General features: G+C 33.7%; 2 protein-coding genes across 6 annotated transcripts; one reads left to right on the forward strand and one right to left on the reverse strand.

Annotated features, from left to right (window-relative positions):
• Positions 1 to 359: 359 nt before the first annotated feature.
• On the forward strand, positions 360 to 5499 carry LOC125054800 (protein FAM161A). 5 transcript variants are annotated; one of them, XM_047656905.1, is made up of 6 exons: positions 364 to 1459; positions 1590 to 1754; positions 2380 to 2598; positions 4043 to 4316; positions 4468 to 4739; positions 5058 to 5499. In XM_047656905.1, the coding sequence occupies exons 1-6, from the start codon at positions 501 to 503 to the stop codon at positions 5386 to 5388; spliced, it is 2220 nt and encodes a 739-aa protein (XP_047512861.1). In that variant the 5' UTR covers positions 364 to 500; the 3' UTR covers positions 5389 to 5499. The 5 variants fall into 5 exon arrangements, with proteins under 5 accessions (XP_047512862.1, XP_047512863.1, XP_047512861.1 ...); XM_047656908.1 differs by lacking the exons at positions 364 to 1459; positions 1590 to 1754 and having other exon boundaries at positions 2345 to 2598; XM_047656906.1 differs by lacking the exons at positions 4043 to 4316; positions 4468 to 4739; positions 5058 to 5499 and having other exon boundaries at positions 360 to 1459; positions 2380 to 2820.
• A 2922-nt stretch (positions 5500 to 8421) lies between these two features.
• Positions 8422 to 25414, reverse strand: LOC125054637. The gene is made up of 15 exons (XM_047656644.1): positions 25283 to 25414; positions 20050 to 20196; positions 19302 to 19410; positions 17166 to 17347; positions 15209 to 15345; positions 14735 to 14866; positions 14144 to 14289; positions 13696 to 13711; positions 13441 to 13594; positions 11659 to 11819; positions 10918 to 11170; positions 10356 to 10437; positions 9932 to 10116; positions 9133 to 9237; positions 8422 to 8762 (listed from the first exon to the last, which is right to left on the reverse strand). The coding sequence occupies exons 1-15, from the start codon at positions 25338 to 25340 to the stop codon at positions 8446 to 8448; spliced, it is 2184 nt and encodes a 727-aa protein (XP_047512600.1). The 5' UTR covers positions 25341 to 25414; the 3' UTR covers positions 8422 to 8445.
• Between the last annotated feature and the right edge of the window lie 1636 nt (positions 25415 to 27050).

Raw genomic sequence — 27050 nt, forward strand, 5'->3', positions numbered from 1 at the left:
AGTAATAGCTGCCACAAGCTCGTCGTCCGCCATGTTTGCCGATTCGGAATGTTATGAACGTTCGCCAAGCATGTGGATGGCTGTTTGTGTTGGGTGATTGTGGTTGGTGTTTGGGACTTCGTTTGCTGTTTGCGGTGTTTGTGACAAACAGCCAGCGTGTGGATGCCCCATAAGATAAACTACAACCATTGTTTTTAGTTGGTGATCCTTTTAAACTTAAAATTTTGTATATTGATTTGTCAACAGTAAATTTTGTAATTGATCAAATGATTATAAATGATCGTCAAAATCCTTGAATTGAATATTTCTTACATAAGAATCCTAAAAGTAAATTCATGCTTACAGAATGATGGGTTATCTTACTTTTTATATAGGGATACAAAAACCCTCTGTAGCTTTTTTTATGTCTCTGTCGAAAGCAGATTATTACAATCAAAAGTAAGTAAGCGCCTCTAAGCTTATGCCATTAAAACGATGCAGCTTTTTTGTGTAGCCAAGACATGGAAAATATAATAATAATTTTTGGTTTGAGCAAATTCCTCATATATATTTTTTTAAATCTCTGCGTATACTTTCCTTTTTATTGCGCAGTTCATCAACTATCGATACTCCGTTTCTATAGAAACAGTTTGCAGAAAACAAACGTTGACCTTTTTATAATTAAAAAATGTTTAGTGATGCACCGATGTAGTGTTTTTAAAAACTCGTGTGTTCGAGTTCCTGTCGACCCTTGGAGTAAAATGCCAAAAACTGCTTACGAACGAAACGACAAAGCTCTGAATGAGCAATCTATTGATTCATCGACTACCATTTCTATGTCTGGCGATAATATTGATACTAAGAAATTAAAAGAATTTTACCATAGTATACCGGATTACAATGATATTAATCATTTACCGGCCCATGAGTTTTATTCGACACTTAAATCGTTGCGAGAAAAGAAAAAAATTATGTTGGGTATTGCTATAGAGAACATTGACTACGATAAAGTTTATGGAACTATGGTTGCTGACTGTAACACAATAAAATCAACAAAATGTGATATTCCATTAAAGAAAAATCCAGTTGCGAATCGCCGTGTCAGTGTTGAAAATACAGGTGGAGGTTCCGTAAAACACCAAGCGAGAAAAACTAATGTCAATTCTTATACTATTGAAGTTAAAAGGGATGATGGCCCAGCAAAAAATGATTTGATATTAAAACGGAGTAACAAAAAATATCGTCCTAAAAGAAATCAATCAGCTTGTTCAATTTCATGGCACGACGATAAAATCGAGAACAAGAGTGAAGTTGATGAAAAATTTGATAAATTTTTTGATACGGAAGATACGAATGCATTAATTGACGACGAATTTAAAACGCAGAGCATGCCATCCAGTCCATTGAGATCAAAACGTGCCGGATCTGGAAGCAAACACCGAAACGTAACCATACCTAAGCCATTTAAAATGACTGAAAGGTATGTATTTTGCACTACAAAAAAAAGCTATTCACCAATATGCAGTAAGCATTTTCTAAAAATTTAAACAAAACAAACACTCAATATTTTTATTATCTGCTAACTCTACCTTTAATATATTGTTTATCAGGGATGAAGAGGAACGCGTTGTGAATGAACTTCGAAGCTTACAAAAATCATTTTCGGAAGACATGTTGAACCGGAAGTTAGAGAAAAAACAGTTTAAGGCACGTCCGGTACCCATAGAGTCCCGGATACCATTATATCATAAGATTTTAGAAGACCAAGCTATGAGGTTATTTTTTCGTCCTACGACACACGTTTTATTTGGATTTTAGGTATATTTTGCGCTTATAATTTATTTCCAATATGTTTTATTCGCCACATATTATCACATTATTTTGCTTTAAAATATAAGTTAATCGCACGAACACCTTTAGCTTGTTGATTGTTTTGTATTAACCCACATTTATAATATGTACTAACATCTTACACGTGTTTAGCACATAGTGATGAATTTTATTTAAATAAAACTAACCCATGTAAATAGACCCCAAAGTCATTCTTGGCCCGTGGGTGATCCAGCTGAAAGCTGAATGCATAAATATAAACGTTGGAATAGGTCCTAAACGTTTTTAAAAGAAAGAATTACTAGCTAAACTTTATTTTAATTATATGTGCACTACATCGTTACAAACGATGACCAAAAAGGTACTATTAACAATTGCACAGATCATAAGGACATACAATGTTACCTTTAGTATTACTAGATGGTGACACTTACACCATTTTTTCTAAAGAATTGGAAATATTAAGTTTATAAAAAAAGCTTAAATACATAATAATGTAATAAATTTGCTTTTATATCCGTTAAAGCATACGTCCAAGCAGTTAAAACCATTCTGGCTAAAAACTTTCAGACGAGCGATAACTAAAATTAACAGCGAAGCGGAGCTGAGGGCCCAAATGAAACCTTTCAGTTTTACAAAAAGGGAAGAAAATGGAAGCGGTGTCTGTGACAGGGCGGTTCAGGCTATGCCAAAATGCAAAAAGAAAAAGAAATTCAGGGCTCGACCAGTACCAAAGAACTTATTCTCCAATTATTTTTATGATAAAATTAAAGAGGATAATTTTTTTCGGTAAGACATTGTATTTGACATGTATGGTTTGTTGTTGTCTTGATCGTTACCTTTTGTAGAAAAATCAACTTACACAGAAAGATGTTTTAATTTCGAAGTTGTTTTTGTTCGCATGTATCTTACTTTAACGTAAGATGATCGTTAAAATATTGTTTTGACTTTTATCATTACTTACAAAGTACAAGCTAGGGTATTCTTAAATAAACGTTATCTATCTTATATTATCTTAATATATATAAATTACGTGTCACGTTGTTTGTCCGCTATGGACTCCTAAACTACCGAGCCAATATCAATCAAATTTGCACACCGTGTGTAGTTTGATCCAACTAAAAAGATAGGATAGCTTACATCTCAATTTATACCCGCAATATTATTTTATTGCAAAATATTTGTTTATTATTTGATAGTCACAATTCTAACAGATGACGCTGTGTTGAAAGTACCAACGTTTCACATAAGCTACAATTTAATGGCATAACCACCAAAAAAGCATGGTGGTCCCCATGACTGGTGTTCTCCTACCGGTTCCCTTGAATAGTTTGCTACTATGTAATATAACAAAAACCTTAGCCACAGCAACGCTTGGCCGGTCTGCTAGTTATATATAAATTACGCGTCTCGTTGTTTGTCCGCTATGGACTCCTAATCTACTTAACCAATTTCAATCAAATTTGCACAACGTGTGCAGTTTGATCTAACTTAAAAGATAGGATCCCTTACATCTTAATTTATACCTGCAATATTAATTTATTGCAAATTATTTGTTTATTATTTGACAGTCACAATTCTAACAGATGGCGCTGTGTTGAAAGTACCAACGTTTCACATAAGCTACAATTTAATGGCATAACCACCAAAAAGCATGGTGGTCCCCATGACTGGTGTTCTCCTACCGGTTCCCTTGAATAGTTTGCTACTATGTAATATGACAAAAACCTTAGCCACAGCAACGCTTGGCCGGTCTGCTAGTTATATATAAATTACGCGTCTCGTTGTTTGTTCGCTATGGACTCCTAATCTACTTAACCAATTTCAATCAAATTTGCACAACGTGTGCAGTTTGATCTAACTTAAAAGATAGGATCCCTTACATCTTAATTTATACCTGCAATATTAATTTATTGCAAATTATTTGTTTATTATTTGACAGTCACAATTCTAACAGATGGCGCTGTGTTGAAAGTACCAACGTTTCACATAAGCTACAATTTAATGGCATAACCACCAAAAAGCATGGTGGTCCCCATGACTGGTGTTCTCCTATCGTTTCCCTAGAATAGTATACTACTTTGTAATATAACAGAAACCTTAGTCTGCTAGTATATAAATAAAACAAAATATTAACAATTATGTTGCTATATAAAATAAAACAAAAACATATAGAATAGAATATATAAGAAATTTTTAATACTATTCTTTACTCATAAACAATAATTTAAAGATCAATGAATCGTCGAATAAGAGCTGAAGAAATGTTGCGCAATGCCAGTTTTCCTGGCACTATGGCCCTGCGCGAACGGAGTAGATTGTCTACTCCAGCTGCCCATAGTGATCTACCCATAGATCCATCTCCAGGACCGGGTGTTGCTTCAGTATCATCAGGTGATCTAAGATCAGCAAGTCCGACAAAAGGACGCCGAAAATTGACAAAGAACTTCATCACAACTAGTCCACAACCATTTCGATTCAATACAGCTAGTAGGGCAGATAAAAAGGTAAGAAAATTACATCAAATTATTCCTTTTAAAAGCTGGTGATTAGCTTTTCCCGCCTGACAATCCAATTAAACACGTAGGACTTTATTTGTTGCGAGAAGACTACATCTGCCTACTGTGGTAAGCAAAATATTTCCTATTAATATTTTAGATGAAGGAAATACAAAGAATATATCGAGACAAATCGGACAGCACAAGTCAGCAGTGTGTATCTGAGCCGGCAAAGGCCTATTCAGCGTTGGATTTGAATACTGCAGCAGTTGGTAGATCTAATTTAGCAGCGTTATTGCGAGCTGAGGCTGTACGGAGAAAATTTGATATAGAAGCTGCGCAACGAATGTCTGAACAACGAAGACAACATGAATCGAAATACAGGGATCGGTTGTTGAGGACTAAGCCAGCCTGGCATCTTGTGAAAAATAAGTAAGTTTTAATAAACTTAGTACGAACCACTTAGCTTATCTGATCGTTTGACTCATTTTTTAATAGTACCCAATAGCAAAATTATGCGTTATTTGTCACATATCAAATGTTATGATCACATCAATTGACTGCTGCTTAAAAAAAATACAATAACTATTCCTGTCGTTTGTACACCCACTTTACGCACACTAAACCCGCAAAACACGGTGCCATGAAGACATTATTTCATGGACGTTTATATATATTTTTTAAAAATATTAATTTGACACGAATTATCTTACTTTTCCTATTTTGTAATATCAACCCCACCTTTTACAGCCACGAAGAGGACATAGCAATAAGATTGCAAACTCGAAGAGATGAAGAGCGTCTTCGAAGGGAGGAGTTTCTGCATGAAATGGAATTAATGTATGGTCGAGTCCGGCAACAGCCCTTGCTTTTTGAGAGGTATTATGCCCCCCGACCTCCGAATACACCAATTGATTTCACCCAGCTATCTCCAAGGAAGAGTCCAAAAAAGAAAAATCTACGAAAGAAGAGCTCTTGTAGATCGTCCGATATTGAAGATAATCTTCTGAAGTATTTAGAGAAAATTGATAATAAAGTTTTTGAGGGCTCTGATGGACATAGCAGCTCTGATCGAGTATAAAATGTACTCAAGGCAATCATATCAGAAAATGTGTGTCATAGACTTTGTCAAATATTATGTATGTATTTCACATGTGATTTCTAAATAAATATTGTACATACACCACATCAATGGCCTCACTTCTATTATATATATTTTCCTATAGCACTAACAGGAGTAGTGTTGCCCAAAATCGGTCTTGGTCTTGCAGTCTTGGTCTTGTTCTTGCGTCCTCGCAAGACCAATACCAATACCAAGACTGAACCCTGCAAGACTTGAGCAAGACAATACTTAAGCCTGCAAGACTCTTGCGTCTTGGAGTTAAGGCAAACTGAGATTTGGGCGTTATTAAGTAGGTATTTGGTTTCAATCCCGATTTTGAGAAACGTTCCCCAGTATCAAAACCGTAGGTATCACATATCATAACACTAAACTAAGGGCTGCAGTTGTATTTGCAGTTGGCAACGTGCCGCTCGTCTGAAAGCACCCTGAAACGTATTGTATTGATTAGGTAGGTAAGTACTTATTATATTTCAACAATTTATTAAGTAGGTAGCGTGTTAATACTCACAAATCTGTTCCCACCATCCCATGTGATAAAATTTACCTAGAATAACTTTCTAGCAAAGTTCATACCTTGTAGGTATCTACCTATAATAATATGTTATGCTTGTTTATGTCTAATGTGCAGATCTAACGTTAGTACTCGTAGGTTGGTATGTGCTTAAAATTATAGCTAACAAAATTATATAAACATCATGTAGGTGTGAAACTTAAAAGTTGTTTCAAAGTTTATATTATTCTTCTATTTAGCAAAATTTAAAACTAACAGCGAGTCGAGTAGGTCTAGTAAGTAGTAACAGTTTCTACGGCAGCCAATATTATGGTACAGACGCCAGCACATCAAGCTACTACAATCTATCAAATTTCTTCACAGATTTTCAAGTTTATCGCTAAAGAATTAAGGTTCAAAGTTGATTGGGGAAATGTGACTTTCTGCGAATAGACTGTTGGTAGGTCGGTGTATTATATACCTACTTATTTGATAATTTACCGACAAAGACGCCGCGGTTTGCAACAAGTGTATCACAGCATTTGACACTGTTTGAGCGCCGCATTCGCCGACAAAGAGTACGGACAGAGGCACACCTATTTTGGTAGGGTTGGTAGAGGAGTATAAAATTAAATGACCTTGAAGATGTCCCAGCAGTAGGTAGGTATAAATTGAATGCTCTGAGTTTCTTTTATTTAAATACATTCTCACACTGGCTTGAATTCGAACACTACAGCGTTAAAATCTGTCGGGCGAGATGATAATTAATAACTAAGTAGGTATCGCATCTATTGAATTGCGAATATTTTGATTTCGAAATAATCATTGTTAATATCGGTAAATGATAGATAGTGAGTGATACCTAGGTACTAAAATGTGAGCAGCAAGATTGAAAAGTGTATATGCCATGTCAGTGCTTTCAATAAGTTTATTTTAAAAAAGCTCTCTAGTAAGATTTAGAGTTTACCATTCAATTACACACAACAAATTATTGAAAAACAAAAATTATGAAAAAGATATTTAGACTGAGTACTTAGGAAATTAGTAGTGTAGTGGATAAACGTTGTGTTAACTTAATTTTATTTTTCTGTGCTAATGCCAACATTGACAACCCCACCAAAATAGGTAAAAATTTAGTCCGCTTCTAGACTTTGTATTGCCGCCGTCGCTTTCATGTCAAAGGTCGCCGCCACTGCCCATGTTCTAAAGAATAAAATTAAATATTATGACACTATCTGGTCAATATATTCTTGAAGCCTTGTTGTATGTCCAAAAAAATATAAACGATTTTAAAACAAATGGTGACTTTTACCAGTATAATACGCGAAATAGAACTAATTTGAGTGTACGACCAACCAGGCTCCAAAAGATAAACCACTCCTTATATGGAAATTGTATTCGTTTTTACAACAAACTCCCAAGCGAAATTAGAGAATTATCACTAAATAAATTCAAAGCCCTCGTTAAACGAAAATTAATCAACAAAGCTTTTTATAAATTTGAGAACTACTTAAATGATCCTAATCCTTGGGATTGAATTGCTCCAGTTCAAACAATTTGTATGACAATACTTGGCGATTAAAAAGAGTGGCGGAAAGTTTCTTGCCAGTTCTTCTTACCCGCTCTACGCCCTTGACTTGCGAACTGGTAGTAAATGTAAATTTATGATTAATTTAACTTGACGATTCAAAAGTGTACTTGGTTACCCACTTGAATAAAGATATTTTGAGTTTGAGTTTAACAAACTTGAAACGTGGAAAAGCTCCAAATATGAGCGATGTCATATACTCATATTGCTTTACACATTTTGTTTTAAAATCACAGACTTCCAAAAATCGAGATTTGCAGTGTCGGTTTATCAACTTCTATCGTACCTACTCTAGTAGCGACTATTGTCTTCAGCGTTGATTTACTAAATAAATAAAAGTGTAGGTACGACGATTATTTTTCTAAGGAATACAATTTTGTTGTAGTAGGTACCTACATCGTTTCTTACTTACACATACTTTAACGACAGTACCTATGTAGCAAAGCGCGCCAGTCACGAGTACGACAAATTGCCTAAAAAATGTACCTACGCACACTGTAATGAAATCTGCTAATCTCAACACAATGCCTGTAGCCTGCCTGCTATTATTGGTTGATGAACATTGTACATTGGTGAATGCTCCAGGATAGCCCGCAAGCCCCCACAAATAGCAATAGGCTAATAGGTATTTGCAAGTCTCGCGAGACTTGCGAGACTCTTGCTGCAAGATCAAGACCAAGACTGAGAGCGCAATACCAATACCAAGACCAGGTGTATTGACGCAAGACAATACCAAGACTGGCCTAAGTCTCGTCTTGGTCTTGCATTTGGGCAACACTAAACAGGAGTATCAGTTGATAGTTATTGATATCAAATATCTAAGACTTCTTGGTACGTTTTCAGCATCTACCAAAGAGAATAACATAACAGAAACAACATAAAATAAATCTATTAATATAATATAATATAATATATATTATCACAATAAATATTTCAATTATCTCGATAAATTGTTTTCGATCCAAGGCATATATTTCGATATCCTTGTATAGACACCAGGAATACCTGGACGGCCGCAGAACTTCGAACCCGTACTTGTTATTCCAAATAAGTACCAGTTTACTTCATGATCTTCAACTACTTGTCCAATAAGAGGCCCACCAGAGTCCCCTTGACAGCTGTCCTTGTTTTTAACTCCTCCAGCACAGATTACAAAAGGATCTCTCGAATCACGATCCAAATTTAATGCCGCACGACATATGTCGTAAGATACAGCGTTTATGGACAGCTTGCGTTTTTTCGTCGAGATCCTACCTGAAAGAGTTAATTTGGGAGTAAGTGTAAATTTACTTTCACATTTAAGTAGTAAAAATCTGATATCGCACAAAATGTGTAAAAAATTTATGTGTTAAAAATCTGGTGCATACTTTGCATATTTTCTCACTTAAATGAAAGTACCTCTACTTTTACATAAATGGTAATTGCGTCTTTTATAATATTTTTATTACTATCTATATATATATATAGATAATAATAAAAATATTATAAAATGCTTATATTAGTGTTTATCTCATAATATTTTTTTCGGTTTTCTCTTGTTAACTTGTCAACATTTTGGATGAAAGTTTGCGCATGGAAATTTCGTAGCAAATGTAGAAAGTAGATATTTGAGTGAGACGCTTACCATACTCTGTAATTCCCCATCCAGCTGTCATGTAAGAATTATCATTAGTATAATCTTGGCTTGCTACATATTCAGTGGTTGGTAGGCACGCGGGTTTAATAAAGTCTGTGAAAATAATATTAATTATAAGAGAAAATGGATCCAAAGTCGAAACAATTAATTACAGTAGCATTCAACATGGTCTGGGATGTCCAAAGCTATGTAGGTAATATTATAGGGTTTAATATAGTTGTACTGAGGTGGAAATTTTAAAGGTATTTCATACAATTTAAGACAACTCATTGGTCTAGTGGTTAGTACCCCTGACTGCAAATCCATGGGTCCCGGGTTCGATCCCCGGCTGAGACGAACATCGATGTGATGAGCATTTGGTGTTGTGCTTAGGTCTTGGGTGTTTAAATATGTATTTATATGTCTATCTATCTATAATATGTATGTATATCCGTTGCCTAGTACCCATAACACAAGCTTCACCAGCTTAGCATGATGGGACTAGGTCAATTGGTGTAAATTGTCTTTAAAAAATAAAAATAAAAAAAATAATACAATGAAAAGTGTTTTTAAATATTTCCTTTTCTTAAATTTGTTTACATTGGTAAAAGATAAATTTCGCCGGATTCTGGTTATATTAAATAAAATAATTCTGAAATTCTTATAGCCTAAAGGAACAAAGGCATGAAAGTTTTAATTTTTCATTGGTTGTTATTAAGCTCTATAAGGGTTGTTTAATCGTTATTCTAAAGCTTATTCGGAGCTTAGTCAAGATCTTCTCTATCGCAGTCGGAAGCAATTTACTCACCAGTAAAGTTAACAGGTTCATCCAAAACCACAATAGCTATATCATGTATAGGATCGCTGCGTGGATTAAAGTAAGGATGTATTATTGTTTGTAATACTTTTCTATCTTCAGGCGGATCGCTGCATCTATTGTCACTGCAATCGGCTGATATCGTTGAATCCCATTCCCCAAGACGAACTGATAAACTATAAGAAAAAGTTCATATCAGTTCAGTACATTTAGGTGTATGTTCTTTAGACGAGAGAGAAAATAGGTCAAATATGTTTTTTTTTTAATTTAGGTCTTTGACGGAAATAAACCGGGTTTTAAATTACATCTAATTGATGTTTTTATTTCTTTTTGGCTTAAAAGCACTCGGAAGTTTGGTAAATAATATAATAATTTCGAAATTTAAAGTTCTAGGTTATGATAATATTATACTTACAGTTTACTTGGAGTAGTAAAGCAATGTGCTGCAGTTATAACATGCCGATTTGTTATTAATGTCCCAGAACAAGCATAACCATCTACAATAAAAAGGTCATTAACTCAAAAGGTTAAAACGTGAAAATCTTATATTTGCCGTATAAACATATCATGACCACAACATATAATTGCCGAACGGATCAAATATTCTGTGATATATCAAGGAGAATATTATCTTTTTTTCAATTGTAGGATTTGATCAGTCCGCTGTATTAATTAAGTCATGCAATACATGTATACTAAGAGTTTATAATTATAGTAATACTCAAAAAGAAACGTACTCTTCTAAGAAACTAAAATCGATGTCATATCGTTATAAAAAGTCTATAATCCAGCACAGCTGATTTTAATATAACGATGTATTATGTGTATAGTGTAATTAATAATATTATTTTTTAGATTAGGGGTAAGATTCAGAAACGTGACTAAGCTAAGTTTGACTCCCATATGTCAAAAATTTATTGGATTTTGAATTCCACCCTAGGACTCGTATACGTAGTGGTGAATTTGTAAATACTTACTATCGCTAAAATAAAGCCGAACAATCCAAGGAAAATCATACAGTGACGCAATTTCGCCACCCACTATTCTGTCTTCAATCGCTTGTTTGCCACAAACATGTCTAGATGGTAAAATTGTAGAGGTTTGGGTAACCGGAGGTCTTGCCGGTGGTCTGGTTGTGCCTCTAGGAGGTGTAAATGTTGTGATGTCTTCTTGTTGAAAATGAATTACTGATTCGTCTGTGTCTGGCGTTTCCTCAATCGGACAGCATACCTGAAGTAATTAAAAATAAAATAGGCTACAACACAACAGCCATACGGCACATAATATTTCATCAGCTTTATGTTTAAATTAAACGAGCGTTATAAAGGCAATAAGCAAAGTAAGTTGACGATGATTAGAATAGTCCTCCATTTATATTGAATTAAAAAGTCTATAAGAGTATATCTCCTATATTTATGATAACTTGACACTCCTAAATACCCTAAACTCAGATTTGTGTATCTGTTTTGTGATCATTTGTTTTTTTTTTCATATTTTTATTATTACGTGAGCATATTCCGTGCCTGACACGCCGTCAACTCTTTGGACCTAAGGTTTACTCACAATTATTTTCTTAGCGAGTGTTAAATGCGCATTAATATTGTGCACAGCCGGGTTGAGAGTCGCACGCTGAACTCGCTAACTGGGCCACACTGCTTCTGTCTTTTAACATTTTAGTTAAATACTGTTAACAAATATAGCTTTTGTATTTTACATACCAGAGGCACAATATTCAAATGTCCACACGATAATAAAGTCTCAGCTAGTGTGTCGTTATGTTCCTTCATTAAATTTAATGCAAATTTACAAGAACTCAAAAGCATGCAACGCCCCTTTAAATTCTTTCGCTGACATGGCGTATCCAGGAGATTGTAATCTTCTGAAATGATAACACGATAAATTAGAAACTGCACATAGAACAGATGCATAGCATTGAAAATGAGAACTATCGCAGTGGAACACTAGGAATTTAGCAGTGGTACTTTCGTATTATATATTTTATTGATATACTTTCGATTGTTCGTACGTGTTATTCTTAATATAATAAAATTTAACTAAAATTGTTCGGTTTAATATTTTATTTTAATTTGGCCAGTTTAAAGATTTTGTGCACAAAAAGAACCAGCGGTGTTTTAGGTCTGGGCCTCAGATTTTTGTATCTTTTTCTTGATCATTTGTTTTTTCCATAGTCTAGTAGATGATCAACCTTCTGTGTCTGACACATAGATTTTGGTTTTGGTCTAAGGCGTACCGGTTTTCTTACGATATTTTTCCTTTACCGTACAAGCGAGTGTACGATTAAATGCGCACGTATAAAGACCATCGGTGTACAGTTGGGGTTCGAACCTACGACCCAGAGGTCGTAGGTTCGAATCCCATCCCATCCCAGAGGATGATAGTCGCACTCTGGAGCTATTGCTCTTCTTAAAAAGAATCGTTTTAACTGTTGTCACTATTTAAAAAAATTATAAACATACATGTTTTAATATTATAAACTTGCAGTGTTTTTTGTTGGGTTGAATATTAGGAAGTTCCATTCATCCAAACATTATTTTGGATTCATTATTTGAGTATACCTAGTCTAGGTATCGCCAAAAATAAACTTGACGGTAAAAAATATGAATTGACCAAGTCTGCTGTTTCATCTACAAATATATCCAGTTTGCCTTGAAGACAAGTCGCAACTATCGCCCTATTTTGATAATACAAGAGAAGTGGATGACCTCTTACAACCTTACCTATATCTTTTCTAAATATAATTAAGTCTACTGCAAATATGTAAGGTGACCAACTATTTTTTGTTCAAAAACTGTACTCCAATTTGCAAGTATTTCAAATGTGAAAAAAAAGAAAAAAAAACTATAAAAACGTGATTTTCTTTTAAAAACGATAACGATAAAAAATATTTTTCTTCGGAGTGGATTTTTTTCGCTAAATGAAATGTTCGTCTAATAATGTAGCCACATCCGAACAACTTTCATTTTGCATATTAAATTTGACTGTTAAGACGGCAGATAATGTTTTTACAGAAAGTTGCGACTTCTTACTGCTCCAACAATCATTCCCTAGTAAAAATACCCTTTCAACTGCAGCATTAGTGCCTGGACAACTAAAATAATCTAAAAAATGTTTCAGAAATACAAATGAGTACTTTCAGAGTACGGATTTAAAAAGAGTACGGTTAGCGATAAACGAGTACAAAACTCGGTAAATGAGTATAGTTGGTCACCTTAAAATATGTAACCTAAAAAGTATCAATGAATAATAAACAAAAACATATAATACTACAGTATGTAACATTATCAATTATGTAATGTTTTGTTATCAAAAAGTTTGAGTTAGTGACTTTAAAAAGTTATATTTCGTGTGTTTGTTTCTGCTATATACACGAATATAAGGCTGTATTATAAATCATTGCAGATTCTCATGAATCAGTTTGTTTTGCAAGAGATGGAAAAACCAATGTACGCGCAAAATAATAATACTAATTAAGCACTTACCACTTAAACAAGTTGACAAGGTGAGTAATAAAATCCAAAGCGAACACACTTTGTACATATTTATCAACGGTTTTGGTATTATTTTTAATATAATGATGTTTATATTTAAATTTAACAAAATTACACACCGTTTCCTCCTTGTACCAGAGACATACTAACGCATGATGCTCTGTGCTTTAGTATAAGACCTAAATATACGTACGTCATTTGTTTAAAAGTGATGTGCAACTTAGTCAAAACCTACGGGACTTTAACTGTGACGTATTGGAAACTTTGAGGAAAATGTTTGTTATAAAATATAAGCTATTTATATTTATGAATATTCCTATGACATAAACATTCAGAATAGAACGTTATAATATCCGTGTTTAGCTATTTATAAACATTTAGTAGATTTTAGGTCGTTAAATAAAATGGCATTTAAAATCGTATAATTTTATTATAAATTTTCAAGGCATTATCACCTACTTTATCACAGAAACTTTTTTATTAACTTTAATTCTTACCAAGAAAAGTCATATTTATATTTGTGATTTTGGCTACATCCTTTATAAGTGTTCGTGATGTAAAAAAAGATAACATATATTCCATTCGTTCTATATTAATTTCAATATTTTTTTATTGATGCTGACTCCCGCCTGGCTTATTATTGTGAGATAGTATAAGATGCAACTGTGATAAATTAAAAAGATTAAAGTAAAGCTATAACATTTCAATATTATCTAAAATCCATTTTATAAATTGGGGTACAGAAGCATACACTCCAGGTTTTCTTATACCGCATATAGTAGGCCCAAATGACACGACACCCATAAGAAAACTTTTGGGTCCTTCCAGTGTGTCAAATACCTGGAAAAATTATTCGTTTTAGATTAACGACGAACTTTTTGGAGAAATGTTGGGGTTTTGACTAATAGCAATTAATAAATGCTGGTTGTGTTTTTATGAAATATAAAAATATATCTATTCTATTTTTCTAGGTACTGAACGTCAATAACGAAAAAAAATATGATTCTATATTTTTGAAAGATTAAATTTGTTAGAAGTTCTAAAATCAAGGGCGTAGGACGGACGAAGAGAACTCTTCGCCATTCTTTTCAATAGTAAAGTTTTTGTTTTATAAAATTGGAAGAAGCTGTAACCATTCTCTATCAGTCCTATGCGACCTACTTTAAAATAAAGTCGGAATTGTAACCTCTTTGGACACGTTTGATTGTCTGGTTTTTCATAAGTCGCCTTAAATTTAATTATTGTCTTTAAGCATGGCTGTTACGTTAATTGAAATAAGACCTACCTTCATTAGTGGACCTCCTGAGTCGCCACCACAGGCATCCTTATTTAATTGTGCGCCTGCGCATATTTCTGACCTTGACAGTTTGAAGCCTTTACCAAAAGTCTCACAAGTTTCTGGTTTTACTATTGGGATCTAGAGATAAATTTCATCCATAAGATATATAAAACTAACTTTTTTGACAGGCTTTAACTGACAAATTTGATTATTATGATATTTTTTTCTTAATAGGTAAGGCGAACAGCCTTCTGTGCCTGACACACGTCATTATAAAGTCTAAAAAATTTCCAGCACCGTATGAGCAAGTGCAATTTTTTTTTTTTTTTTTATAGAACGGGGGGCAAACAGGCAGGAGGCTCACCTGATGTTAAGTGATACCGCCGCCCATGGACACTCTCAATGCCAGAGGGCTCGCGAGTGCGTTGCCGGCCTTTTCGGCAATAGCCGTGTTGCCTATCTAGGTAAAACTGCTCTTACCGAAACAAATTGTAATATTTTAGCGCGTTCCTCTGTCGTCATGTTCATTTTACCCCATCCTGCCACTGTTAATATCTCGCCAATTTTCAAGTCAGCTAACTCCTCGTCTTTCGGCAGACATATTGGACTCACATAATCTGAAAAAAAGTGTATTTTTATTACTCATATTCTAAGCACTATATTAAAATATTTCTGTAATACACGTTTTTGACAATGAAATATATAATTATGAAAACTAAATTAAATTATAATAAGTGTTATATTTAATTTAAAGTTAAATATATAAAAGTAAAAAGGAGTTAAAGAAAAATTAAACAAACTTATCAGCGACATTAGCCAAAACAAGAGATTTTTATTAAAACTGCACACATCTAGTTTGTGTTTTTAATACAATTTTATTGAACTACTAGTAGACTCGGCCAAGCGTTGCTGTGGCTAAGATTTTTGGTATATTACATAGTAGTAAACTATTCAAGAGAAACGGCAGGAGAATACCAATCCACCAAGCTTTTTTGGTGGTTATGCCATTAAATTGTCGCTTATGTGAAACGTTGGTATTTATTTTGATAAGGATCGATACCATATCAAAATAAATATAGATAGGTACGAATAAAGAGCCTTTTCTAGCGGTGGTATTTTAATAATAAAAGGACGCTTATTGTGACGCAACTATAAAAGATAGAGACATGCTGTCGCGACATTTTTTATAGATAGTGATGTGTCCTGAAAAATTGAAAGACATCATTTTGTTCTATCATTAATAGTTTTCGCAGCGCACGCGATTGAAGGAAGTTTTTTGTTTATTTTTTTACACCTTGGGTTAGATTATTTAACATTTAGTAAGCATCCCAAATTTTTTTGAAAATGAAACATAGCCTTTGTGAGTCGGGAATAGTGTAGCTTGCCAACGGTGAAAGAATGTTTGAAATCGGTCCAGTAGTTTCGGAGCCTATTCATTTCAAACAAACAAAAAATAAAATTTTCCTCTTTATAATATTAGTAAAGACTAGATTAAGATATTTGTTCCATTGGTAAATAACATTTTATCTTTAGGCTTACGGGTTTCAATATTTAAATAGTCTAGTTGTAGCTTTTACTATAGAAAATGAGCTGTTTGTTTATCGGCTTACTTACTTATTACTTATCGGCTCGTATCATTTACGACTATTGGAAAACCAAGTAACTAATGACTTTCCTTGAATTGTTTGTTAGATATTGTGGAAACTTTCGCGATACAAGGACACAAGGGATTTCATTAACGGAGAAAACTGTTTACGTAAATTAAATTTATCTTTAAAACAATAACTTAAGGAGGTCAACATATCAATAAACTTTCCAGAGAAAGTGATAAAATAATTACGTCAATTTTACCTTCTGGAGCTGTTAGTGTAGCTTTTAATGGGATTTTGTTATAATTAATTAAAAATTAATAAGTATCGTTGAAATAACTCTTCTAATTAAGAAAAAGAGTTTAAAATTATATTTTAATGGTCTTACAGCCCCATTGAAGTAACAATGTGTTTTATCTTATTTTTCTTTGTCCAGCCTAAATAGAAAAGAAAGCTTTAATAACTCAAGTGGAAGCGCGGTGAATTTTCAATCTTTTGGCTGCTGATTCGAACCCCGAATACATTTTTGCTATTCAATCAACGTTTGCTTTGCTTACAAATTTTAAATAAATAAAAACGAATCATAAAATATGTTGGTAAGCGCAAAACTCGAACATGGCTGGACCAATTAGAGTATCTTTTTTTAATTTATTCCTCGAAATCTGACGAAGGCTTTTTTGGAAAGAAAAAATAATAATGCAAGGAGAAACCTAAAAACCAGTTTTAATTCGGTAAAAACGACCAGTCTATGGTCAGCAAAATGAACCATATGTTGGTATGTAGATACTAAAATAGTCATATTAAGGCAGTTCGCAGGGGCACCTAGTAGTTAATAAAATACCACGTACCATTTAACTCCACTGGTCTGTCAAGAAGGATTATAGCGATATCGTTGTGAAAGGGTGGCGTATTAAAGCTCTGATGAATACGTTTTATCATCATTTTTCTATCTTGGTACGGGGGTGCACACACTTGTAACTGACAATCCGGGTTGGTCTCCGTGTTATATTCACCCAAACGTATGGTCGATCTGTTAATAATATATAGATAACAATAAATTTATATTTTGTCATGTGTGCAGTGCCTGCGTCTGTGTGCCATCACCAAATACCTACTCGTATAGACAACCCATATTACTCGTATAGACAACTAGCGGCCTGTAAATATGTTTTTAATACTGTGGAACGTTTTTTTTGTTCTATCATCAATAGTTTTCGCAGCACATGCGATGAAAGATATTTAATAGGCATTTTTTTACACCTTAGGTAACATTATTGTAGTTTTAGTAGGGATCCTTATTTTTTTCTTGCAATTAATTAATTTAATAAGTGATAATGTAGCATTCAAATGGTGAAAGAATTTTTTAAATCGGTCCAGTACTTGAGCTAATTCGTTACAAACATACTTACATATATTTCTTCTTTATAGTATTAGTATAGATATGTATTGCTTAAAGAGTTTTTAAAGGTATTCGGTAGTGCACACTCTTTTTATTGGGCACGAAAAACCTGTAAATAATAATTATTTTCCATAGTTCGGGCAGTGCCCAAAACTTAGATAACATAATTTGTATGTTTTGTAACTAATGCCTTGTAGATTGTATTATATAATGTTTGGTATGTAATACATCGGATTATATTGCGTAGAAATGATAATACATAGTTTGTTTTTTATATTTGATTTGGAAAATACTAATCATAATTTCTATTGTATTTTCCTTGTACAGATTCACCATTGACTGTTAGTGTTTGAAGTGATGGATTATGTAGCTTGATTCTAAAATATTGTGAGAAGATTATAAAAAAATGACGAAAAATTTATAAAATTAGATAAATGAAATTATTCAATATATAGCTACAAATTAACTTAGTTATATAATTAAAATTCAGAAGATAATCTTAAAAATTATCAGTAACATTAAATTCTACAAATAAGGAACGAGTCCATTCTTTCCACAGAGTAGTTAACCCTGGCATTAACTTTCTCAGTATATTCCGGTGAGACGTTGTGCACCAGCTCTGGGTTTACCGTTGTTGTTTGTCAGGCGAAAATAATCAGAAGTAAAGCATTATGTTGCTTCGTAGAAAATATATATGTATAAAAATGGGAATAAATAGCGACTTCGCCAGCGCAGGATTAAAATAATATTTGTCCAAATGATGTAGCAAGAAAGACATATTTTATCTACTTTAAATACCAGCCCTACAATTCTGTAACTCACTTTTCGAACTCACACAGCGGTTTTCGCATCGGCGGTCGCTCTCAAATCAGTCGTGAAGCAGTCGTTTTATGATTTGGCATTCTGAAAAGGTGGGAGCTTGTAGTTTATTGTTTATCAGAATACCAAGACTGATTTGAGAGCGACCGCCGATGCGAAAACCGCTGTGTGGGTTCGAAAAGTGAGTTACAGAATCGCAGGGCAGAAGCGATAAACGTTTATATTTTCATTTAGGAACCAAATGTGCATTTGAAATAAATTATCAATTTTTATTGTAGTAATGGTTCACTATTTTGGCTATATTGGCTTAACATAACATATAGATATATACTGTGGCAGGATTTTTTGTAGGACTATTTAAGATAAACATTTCCATCATATATTACATATTTGTAACTCTAGCGGTTTTGGCAGCGCACGCTAGAATAGCTCGAAGATGGTAGATTTTTTCCTACTTGATATTTTGGACAATTCACATAATATATTATTGTAAAGTTTCATTATAATCCATTCAGTAGTATACGTGTAAGAGTAACAAACATGGATGGATGTTTGTTACTTACTTACAAACTTTCGCGTAAGTAATATTTGAATATTTATGTATAAAAGCGGGAATAAATACTTAATAACATTAACAAAACCTTATTGTCACCTGAGTCTGTGCAGTGGGAACAATTGGGATAATGATATCTCATTAGTTATAAGTTGCTTAGAAGTTTCCTAGAACCTGTAAACCTAGGAAAAAGATTTTCATTGTATAACTTACACTTCATACCCTTCGCCAGCGGTTTGCAGACAGTGGGCTGCCGTAAGAATATGTCGATCAGATATTAGGGCTCCACCACACATCCAATCTAGCTCATCTTCGCCATCAACTATAAATAAAAGGATTTTAAATATAAAAAAAGGAATCCTACAACCTTTAAGGTTTCTGTTGCCGGTTACATCACGATGTCTTCCTTCACCGTACGAGCGAGTTTTAAATGCACATATAAGCAGAAAGTCCATTGGTGTGCTGGCGTTCAAAACTACCTCAGTGATGAGAGTCGCACACTGATGCCACTAGGCAATCTTGTCAATTTTCTTAAAATATGCTTTATTCAAATCGTAATACCAATCTCAAAACTAGCGAGAGGATTGCATAGTAAACTATGTTCTCGCTGAATAGATTCCCCAGAATGTGTGAGTCTTTAGTAATTAAAGTCTATAAATAAATCAATGGCGCTACAACCTTTTTAAGTCTGGGCCTCAGATTTCTGTATCTGTTTCATGATCATTTGTTAATCTAATAGACGTGCGTCAGGCACAGAAGGCTGATAACCTACTTGTGCCTGACGCACGCCTTTGTTTTGTTGTTCCTCAGATGTTTTCCTTCACCGTTCGAGTGAATGTTAATTGCGCACATAGATAGAAAGTCCATTGGTGCACAGCCGGGGCCTAACCTACGACCTCAGGGATGAGAGTCGCACGCTGAAGCCACTAGGCAAACACTGCAAATTAAAGTCTATACTTACTTATATAACCAATCCGTATAATCCATGGAAATTGACCTAAAGAGGCATTTAAACCTCCGATGATTCGATCAGCTGCGCTAAAACCACAATCGAATTGGTCTAGTTCTCTCCAAGCTGGATGGTTTAAGATTTCCGTCCTCTCGTTATCTGGAATATATTGGTGTAATAGACAAGAAAATGTAGGTGCTTGTCAGTTATATAAAAAATAATTGAAACTTCATATCGTAATGAAATATCGTAAATTGTTATATGAAATCTTTGTGTATTCGAGAGCAAAAGACACCTAATGCTATATAATGTTTCTTAAAAAAATAGGACCGATAAATTCAAAAAATTGGAGAAAAAAAAGTCAAGATGTTTTTATTATACGAGTACAACAATGACTAAGTAGTAGGTATATGTAACATTTGAAAACGATGAATAACCCATCGCTTACTAGACAATGATATTATCGAGACTATTATTATTATTCTAAGTCATAATGTTGCGCATACTACCAAACCGCAAACCACAAATACAATCTACATAATACTATCAATAACACTGGGTATTTCCGAAATTATACTTTAATGGCTTTTAGGGATAACTCAAAAGCTTTTAAATAAAGTTAATTTATTCGATACTGTTGCGTTAAAGAATTTTACGATAACACAATACAAGTGAAATCCCGTAACCGCATTGAAGCATGAGAAATTATTCATTTTTTAGATACGAATTTTTGTTAGACTCTTTACGGTAAGTCGCTATCCCAGACACGTTTTGCGCCATCATCGGCACGACTTGTTGCAGTTTAAGGGCAAGACGGGCCGGTAGAAGGAAGAAGTCGCGGCATCACATCCACCGAGGAACTGTTTAGCACAAGAAACCTGGCGGTTTAAATTGTTGACAGCCAACCTTTAGTAATAAAATGGCTCTTGGAGAAGAAGTTTGATGTTCACGCATACTCTCAAAATGCGGTAAGCCTGCTCATACCTCATACTGGGCAAAATTCAAAGCAAGAGACGGGCTGGTAGAAGGAAGATATCGTGGTAGGGGAACGTACTGGAGGACCGGCATCACATCCACCGAGGAACTGTTGATTATGACCAGTTCAAGTCAAACAACATTTACCAATAAAGTGGCAGCGAAGAAGTTTGACGTTTTGATACATTTCATTTTCTTCTTCAAGTTTGAACTAAAATGTTGTCAAACTGCAATACCTTTTTGACATCCCGGTAAAGCATGACTTACTTACTTCTAGACTTACTAAGACGTTAAATTACCCACAAACGATTGTATCGCGACTTCTAACATTTCATACACGGAAAATACACTTCGGTTGTTAAACCATGCAACACGTTTTTGATCTAAGTTTCGTGCTTAATAGCTCTAATAATATCCTTCTGTACTTTAACCGACTTAAAAAAACCGAAGGTGAGGTTATCATTTACACGTGTAATTTTTCTTTGTACGTTCAAGCAAAGTTCCTCATTCCGTGGACCTGGATGATCAAGGGGTGGTATGGTGGACTCATAATTGGTCCGTTGTGCGTTGCAAATATGTATCGTAGAAAGAAATTTGTATGGGTAGATATCAGGATATTAACTGGAGGAAAAATGTGAACCTCGTGCCGTCGTGATTCGTTAAATGAAATGGGTTTCAGGATGTACTTGTTGTCAGGACTCAGCACCGACATCCAAAAATTATAATAGTAGGATCTTCATACATTGTACATATTACTAAATTATCCTTAAACATTCATTTCTCTTGGTCTAGTCCAATGAATACAAATAATATATAATGTTATTTAATACGTTTTAGTGAATTTTGCAGTCGCTTTTTAGATGAATTTTATATGTTCTGTGATTAATAAAATTATAATCGATGACGTTTTCAGTAACGTAAAACGTGTTTAAGTGAATCTTAGATGATAGTATAAAAGTGTCAATAACAATTGATATACTTATGTAACTTGTTATTGACACTTTTTGAAGTGAAACTTGAAGAAGTTTCAAAAAGGGTAAAATTTTTACGAATACGTCACGAAGATGTGCAGCGTTTTTGTCGAAGAAAAGGGAGAGAGCGATTGAGAGAGGGCAGTGGCGTAACTATACCATCTGGGGCCCGTGGCAAATTCTTTTGATGGGGCTCTATCAGTAAAAATCGTCACATTTAATTCTAATAAACTTTGTGATTTTCAGAGTACTTAATTACACGATGTATGTCCCAATATACATCGATAGAGACAGATAGTCTGTTATATATACATAGTAGATTTTTATAGATAGTATATTTATCATAAATAGATGGGCATTCACATTCATCCATAGAACATAATATCTCTTGGGCAGTGGCCCTCTTGGGTTGGAGGCCCGTGGCATTTCCAGCCAGCCATGCCACCATATTGTTACGCCACTGAGAGAGAGTGAGAAGGGCGAATCACCTTATACAAATTCGATTTTTAAAATTAAAGTTTCGAAAAGAGAATTTATGAAATATGTATTATAGACCACAAGCCCATGAACAGAAAATACCTGTGACATGACCCAACCTGAATTACGCTTATAAGGCTGTTACTATATCTGAAAATAGCTCTGAGCACTATGCCGTCATTTCTGAGCGGTACATGTGATTACGTGAGTGAATGGACTTTCTCAGGTACAATGGGGGAATTTCGACTAATTATTAATGTACGGCTTTGTTATAAGTGTATAGATGATTAAAAATAAATGTCGAAAAACCTAGTGCCGTACAAAAGTGATGGTGCCGGAAGTCGGTGCAAATTTTTAATTCGACGACAGTTGCAGTAGCAATATAGGTCATTTATTACTGTACGGCATTTGTGTGATTCCTTTTGGACACATATACAGATACTTTACCCGTAAACGCCGTACATATTTCCAGCGGAGCGGTCGAAAGCCAAGGGTCGGAACCCTACCCCTACACCCATATACCCTAAGGTCATTGTAAAATGTACGGCAACATGTTCAAAACATTATTTAACACGGACAATAATGTTTTATAATTATGCCGTCCAAATATTATAGTTAATATTTGTGTAATTAAATATTTATCTAAATTTCAGGATTTACCAAGTTCTTACTGCTGTAAGATCAGAGAATAATGTACGGCAACTTATTTTTTTACATAATGTTACTAAATATTACCGTTGTACATTATAGCCGTTCATTATAAATGGTAACAAATAAAAATATTTTGATAAAAAATATATGAAATTTCCGAAATTTAGATGACTTTTCAAATGCTCCTAGAGTAATATGGGGAGTAATATTTTCAAAGATTATTGTTATTTTATATGTAACAAATATAAATAAACAAAAAAAACCAGATGCCGTACATTTTACTCCAGATTATTCTTTACAGCTGATAAAAACTTCGACGACGTTTGAGGTGTCCCTTAAGGTCATTAATAACTGTACATATCTGAGTATACTACCATAAGGCTGTAAAGTATATTTACAGCCTTATCGTACCAGCAGAGAGAGGTAAAGGAAAAATATTTTTAACAAAAATAAAAATATAATACAGGGCATATCCCAAAGTTATGAGACATGAAGGGAAAGTACCTTAAATATCGCAGATAGGGTATTTTACTAAAAGAAGACTTTATGTTATTTTTAAAAGTTAGTAATTCTGCATTCAAAGATTTTTTAAAAACTACTTGCCTCGTCTGGAAATCGAACCGGCTTAAATTTAAAAAAAAAACACCCCTACTTTTATGATGCCAATCGAAAGAATGGCCAAAACCTAATAACTTTTCTAAAGTAACAGACTGGTAGGGGATTTTTTTAGGCCGAATACGATAGATAATGTTTTTAATTTGATTAAAAAGATATATTCACGCTGTTCCTTTCTTTTAAAATACTATGTTACTTAAGAAAAGTTATTAGATTTTGGCCATTCTTTCGATTGGCATCATAAAAGTAGGTGTGTTTTTTTTACATATAAGTCGGTTCGATTCCCAGACGAGGCAAGGAATTTTTTAAAAATCTTTGAATGCAGATTTATAACTTTTAAAAATAACATAAAGTCTTCTTTTAGTAAAATACCCTATCTACGATATTTAAGGTACTTTCCCTTCATTTCCCATAACTTTGGGACGCCCTGTATTGGTAGGCGGTGGTAGCGGACTATCGAAAGTGTACGGCATTTATCTTTTATTGAAGATTGTCTAAAGTATTAATAACCTGTATTATTGCCGTACAGATAAAAGTCACCGGAAAATGACTCTTTTCTGAGGAAAGTAATTTACCCCATACACCTATGTGTTCCACAAAAAATGTACGGCATGCTAGAAGATGTTATCTATTTGTGAAGTACTCTCAAGATAATTTAATTTTATGTTGTTTCATATCATCATCACCTATATGCTAATCAGACATATGTTGCGACCCTTGGCTTTCGACCGCTCCGCTGGGAATATGTACGGCGTTTACGGGTAAAGTATCTGTATATGTGTCCAAAAGGAATCACACAAATGCCGTACAGTAATAAATGACCCATATTGCTTCTGCAACTGTCGTCGAATTAAAAATTTGCACCGTCTTCCGGCACCAACACTTTTGTACGGCACTAGGTTTTTCGACATTTATTTTTAATCATCTATACACTTATAACAAAGCCGTACATTAATAATTAGTCGAAATTCCCCCATTGTACCTGAGAAAGTCCATTCACTCACGTACTCACATGTACCGCTCAGAAATGACGGCATAGTGCTCAGAGCTAATTTCAGATATAGTAACAGCCTTCTAAGCGTAATTCAGGTTGGGTCATTTCACAGGTATTTTTTGTTCATGGGCTTGTGGTCTATTAGTATTTTATATTTTATGCAAAATAATTTGTTGTGCCACGTGTTTTTATTATCGAAAAAATAAATTAAAATAATTAAATTTATTATTTGTATTAATTTTCGACACTTAATATTTTAATGACAGTTAAATTCATGAAATTCCTAACATATCTTCCTTTTTTCCTCCCTCTAAGTCTCGTAAAGTTTTAGATTTGTATAAATATGAACAAGACTTAAAAATTACTTTGCTAAAGAAGTTTCACTTCTGAAATGTGTATGTACTTTGTACGGACGCACTTTTTTAACTTTTTTTTTATACTTGTTAACGCGATGAATTACTATAATTAACCCCGGCTGAACTTAAAAGAGCGTTTATCAGTATTCCGTCATATCTGGGTTTATCAAAGACCAAAATAACTATTTTCCTTATGAATCTCTTACCTATAACACTGCCGTATGTTATAACCAAACATAATAAATATTTAATTTTGTTATACATATTTTCACAACTATGCTTTCCTCGAGCACAAACACATGATTACCGTTCTAATACTCATAATTTAAATGCACCAATTTGATATGGTTACGATTAGTTATGGGTACGTTTTTATGATTTATAAAGTGAGCAAACACACTGCATAAAATAAAGTCTACGTGGTTCAATGTAATAATAAACTATGACTTCGATTTTCAGTGAAACTGTTTCGCTTTTCTTACAATGTTTGACTTTATAAAAAGGTCCTAATAAAAATCCAAATTTCAAATTCAAATTTCGAAAGCTTTATGACCAAAAATTTCAAAGATAAATGAAACCTCTTTACTTCAAATTGCATGAACGTGCACAGCTTACTAGTCCATTTACTATTCACAATTTTCATATGGTCAGTACTATCAGTAACATTTCACTACAGGCTAAACCCATTGCAGTCAGGATCCATATTCATGAACCGAATAAAGCCGGACTGTTTAACGAGAACGTGAATAGAATAATAGAAAATTAGCAGAGGCAATTACTAGTACTGTAGGGATAGACTGAGCCAGCTACCTATTAATGTTCAGCTGTTTCTATATTCGCGTAAAGGCGTGTAATTTGTTTTGTCAGAAAATAAACTTTATTCTCATTTTTTTGTATGAGACTTTAACGAGACATAAGTTTAAGTTTGAAACCATCCAGCTAAATTATTTTAGATTGGAAGGAGAATTAAAAATCACAGACGGCAGACCACATATAGGAAAAAAATATGTGCGTATACTAGTGTACACACGTAAGAAGTGAGACTTCTTTATGATCTTATTTTTCGAAAAATGATCTACTATGTGCAAATTATTTCATTTTACCTTATTACTACTAAGATTATTACGGAATTTCATTAATTGTAATAGAATTATTACTGTCATTGTTATCGTTATTATATATTTTTGACATAAACAATACAAGCATACATATTACAAGCATAATTTTTATTTGTAACTAAATATATTACTGCAATATTAATTAAATATAACGTGAAAAAAATTATCCAATATAAATAACAGTACGTTGCGGTAAGCCTGAAGTTAGTTTTCATAGGTAGACAAACTTCACAAACAACAAATCTTGCAACTAATCTATAAACTGGATCCGAAAAAGCAGGACAACAAAAAGATGGCGCATAACCGAAAAATGTGACGGTAAATTTTTTTCCAACGCCGATAAAAAAGTTTCACTTAAAAACTGACAAATAACGAATGCCTTTTGCATAAATTATTTTGTCAACTAATCATACCTACTTGACGCTGGCTAATGCAGAAACCGTGCCAGAGCTATAAAGGAAAAAAAAATCATAGGATAAAAAACTGTAATATTATCTTTGATTTTCAACCATTACTGCTGTAAAACACGCAAAACATTGAGTAGTTTAAATCATAGCGTTAAGATCAATTAAGTCTTAATGCCAGCGACGTCATTGACGCGAACTCTTTGGAATTTTTATGCAGTTAGCATTGAAAAGTTGAAAAATACAGTCGTATTTTGTTAACTAATTCAGAATTTTTGTTCGCTGTTTCTGTCATTTAAAAGACAGTTACTTTTCTTAACAGGCGAAACATTCAATATATCACAGCTTTAAATTTATATGCAAGAACACTAAATACATATTATTCAAGACATTCAAATTCGTATTACAAGTCTCCTCTTGAGCGCTGTCAAATCTGCCTTACTTCATACAGG

Source organism: Pieris napi, chromosome 12 (assembly GCF_905475465.1).
Source record: "Pieris napi chromosome 12, ilPieNapi1.2, whole genome shotgun sequence".
Classification (NCBI taxonomy): domain Eukaryota; kingdom Metazoa; phylum Arthropoda; class Insecta; order Lepidoptera; family Pieridae; genus Pieris; species Pieris napi.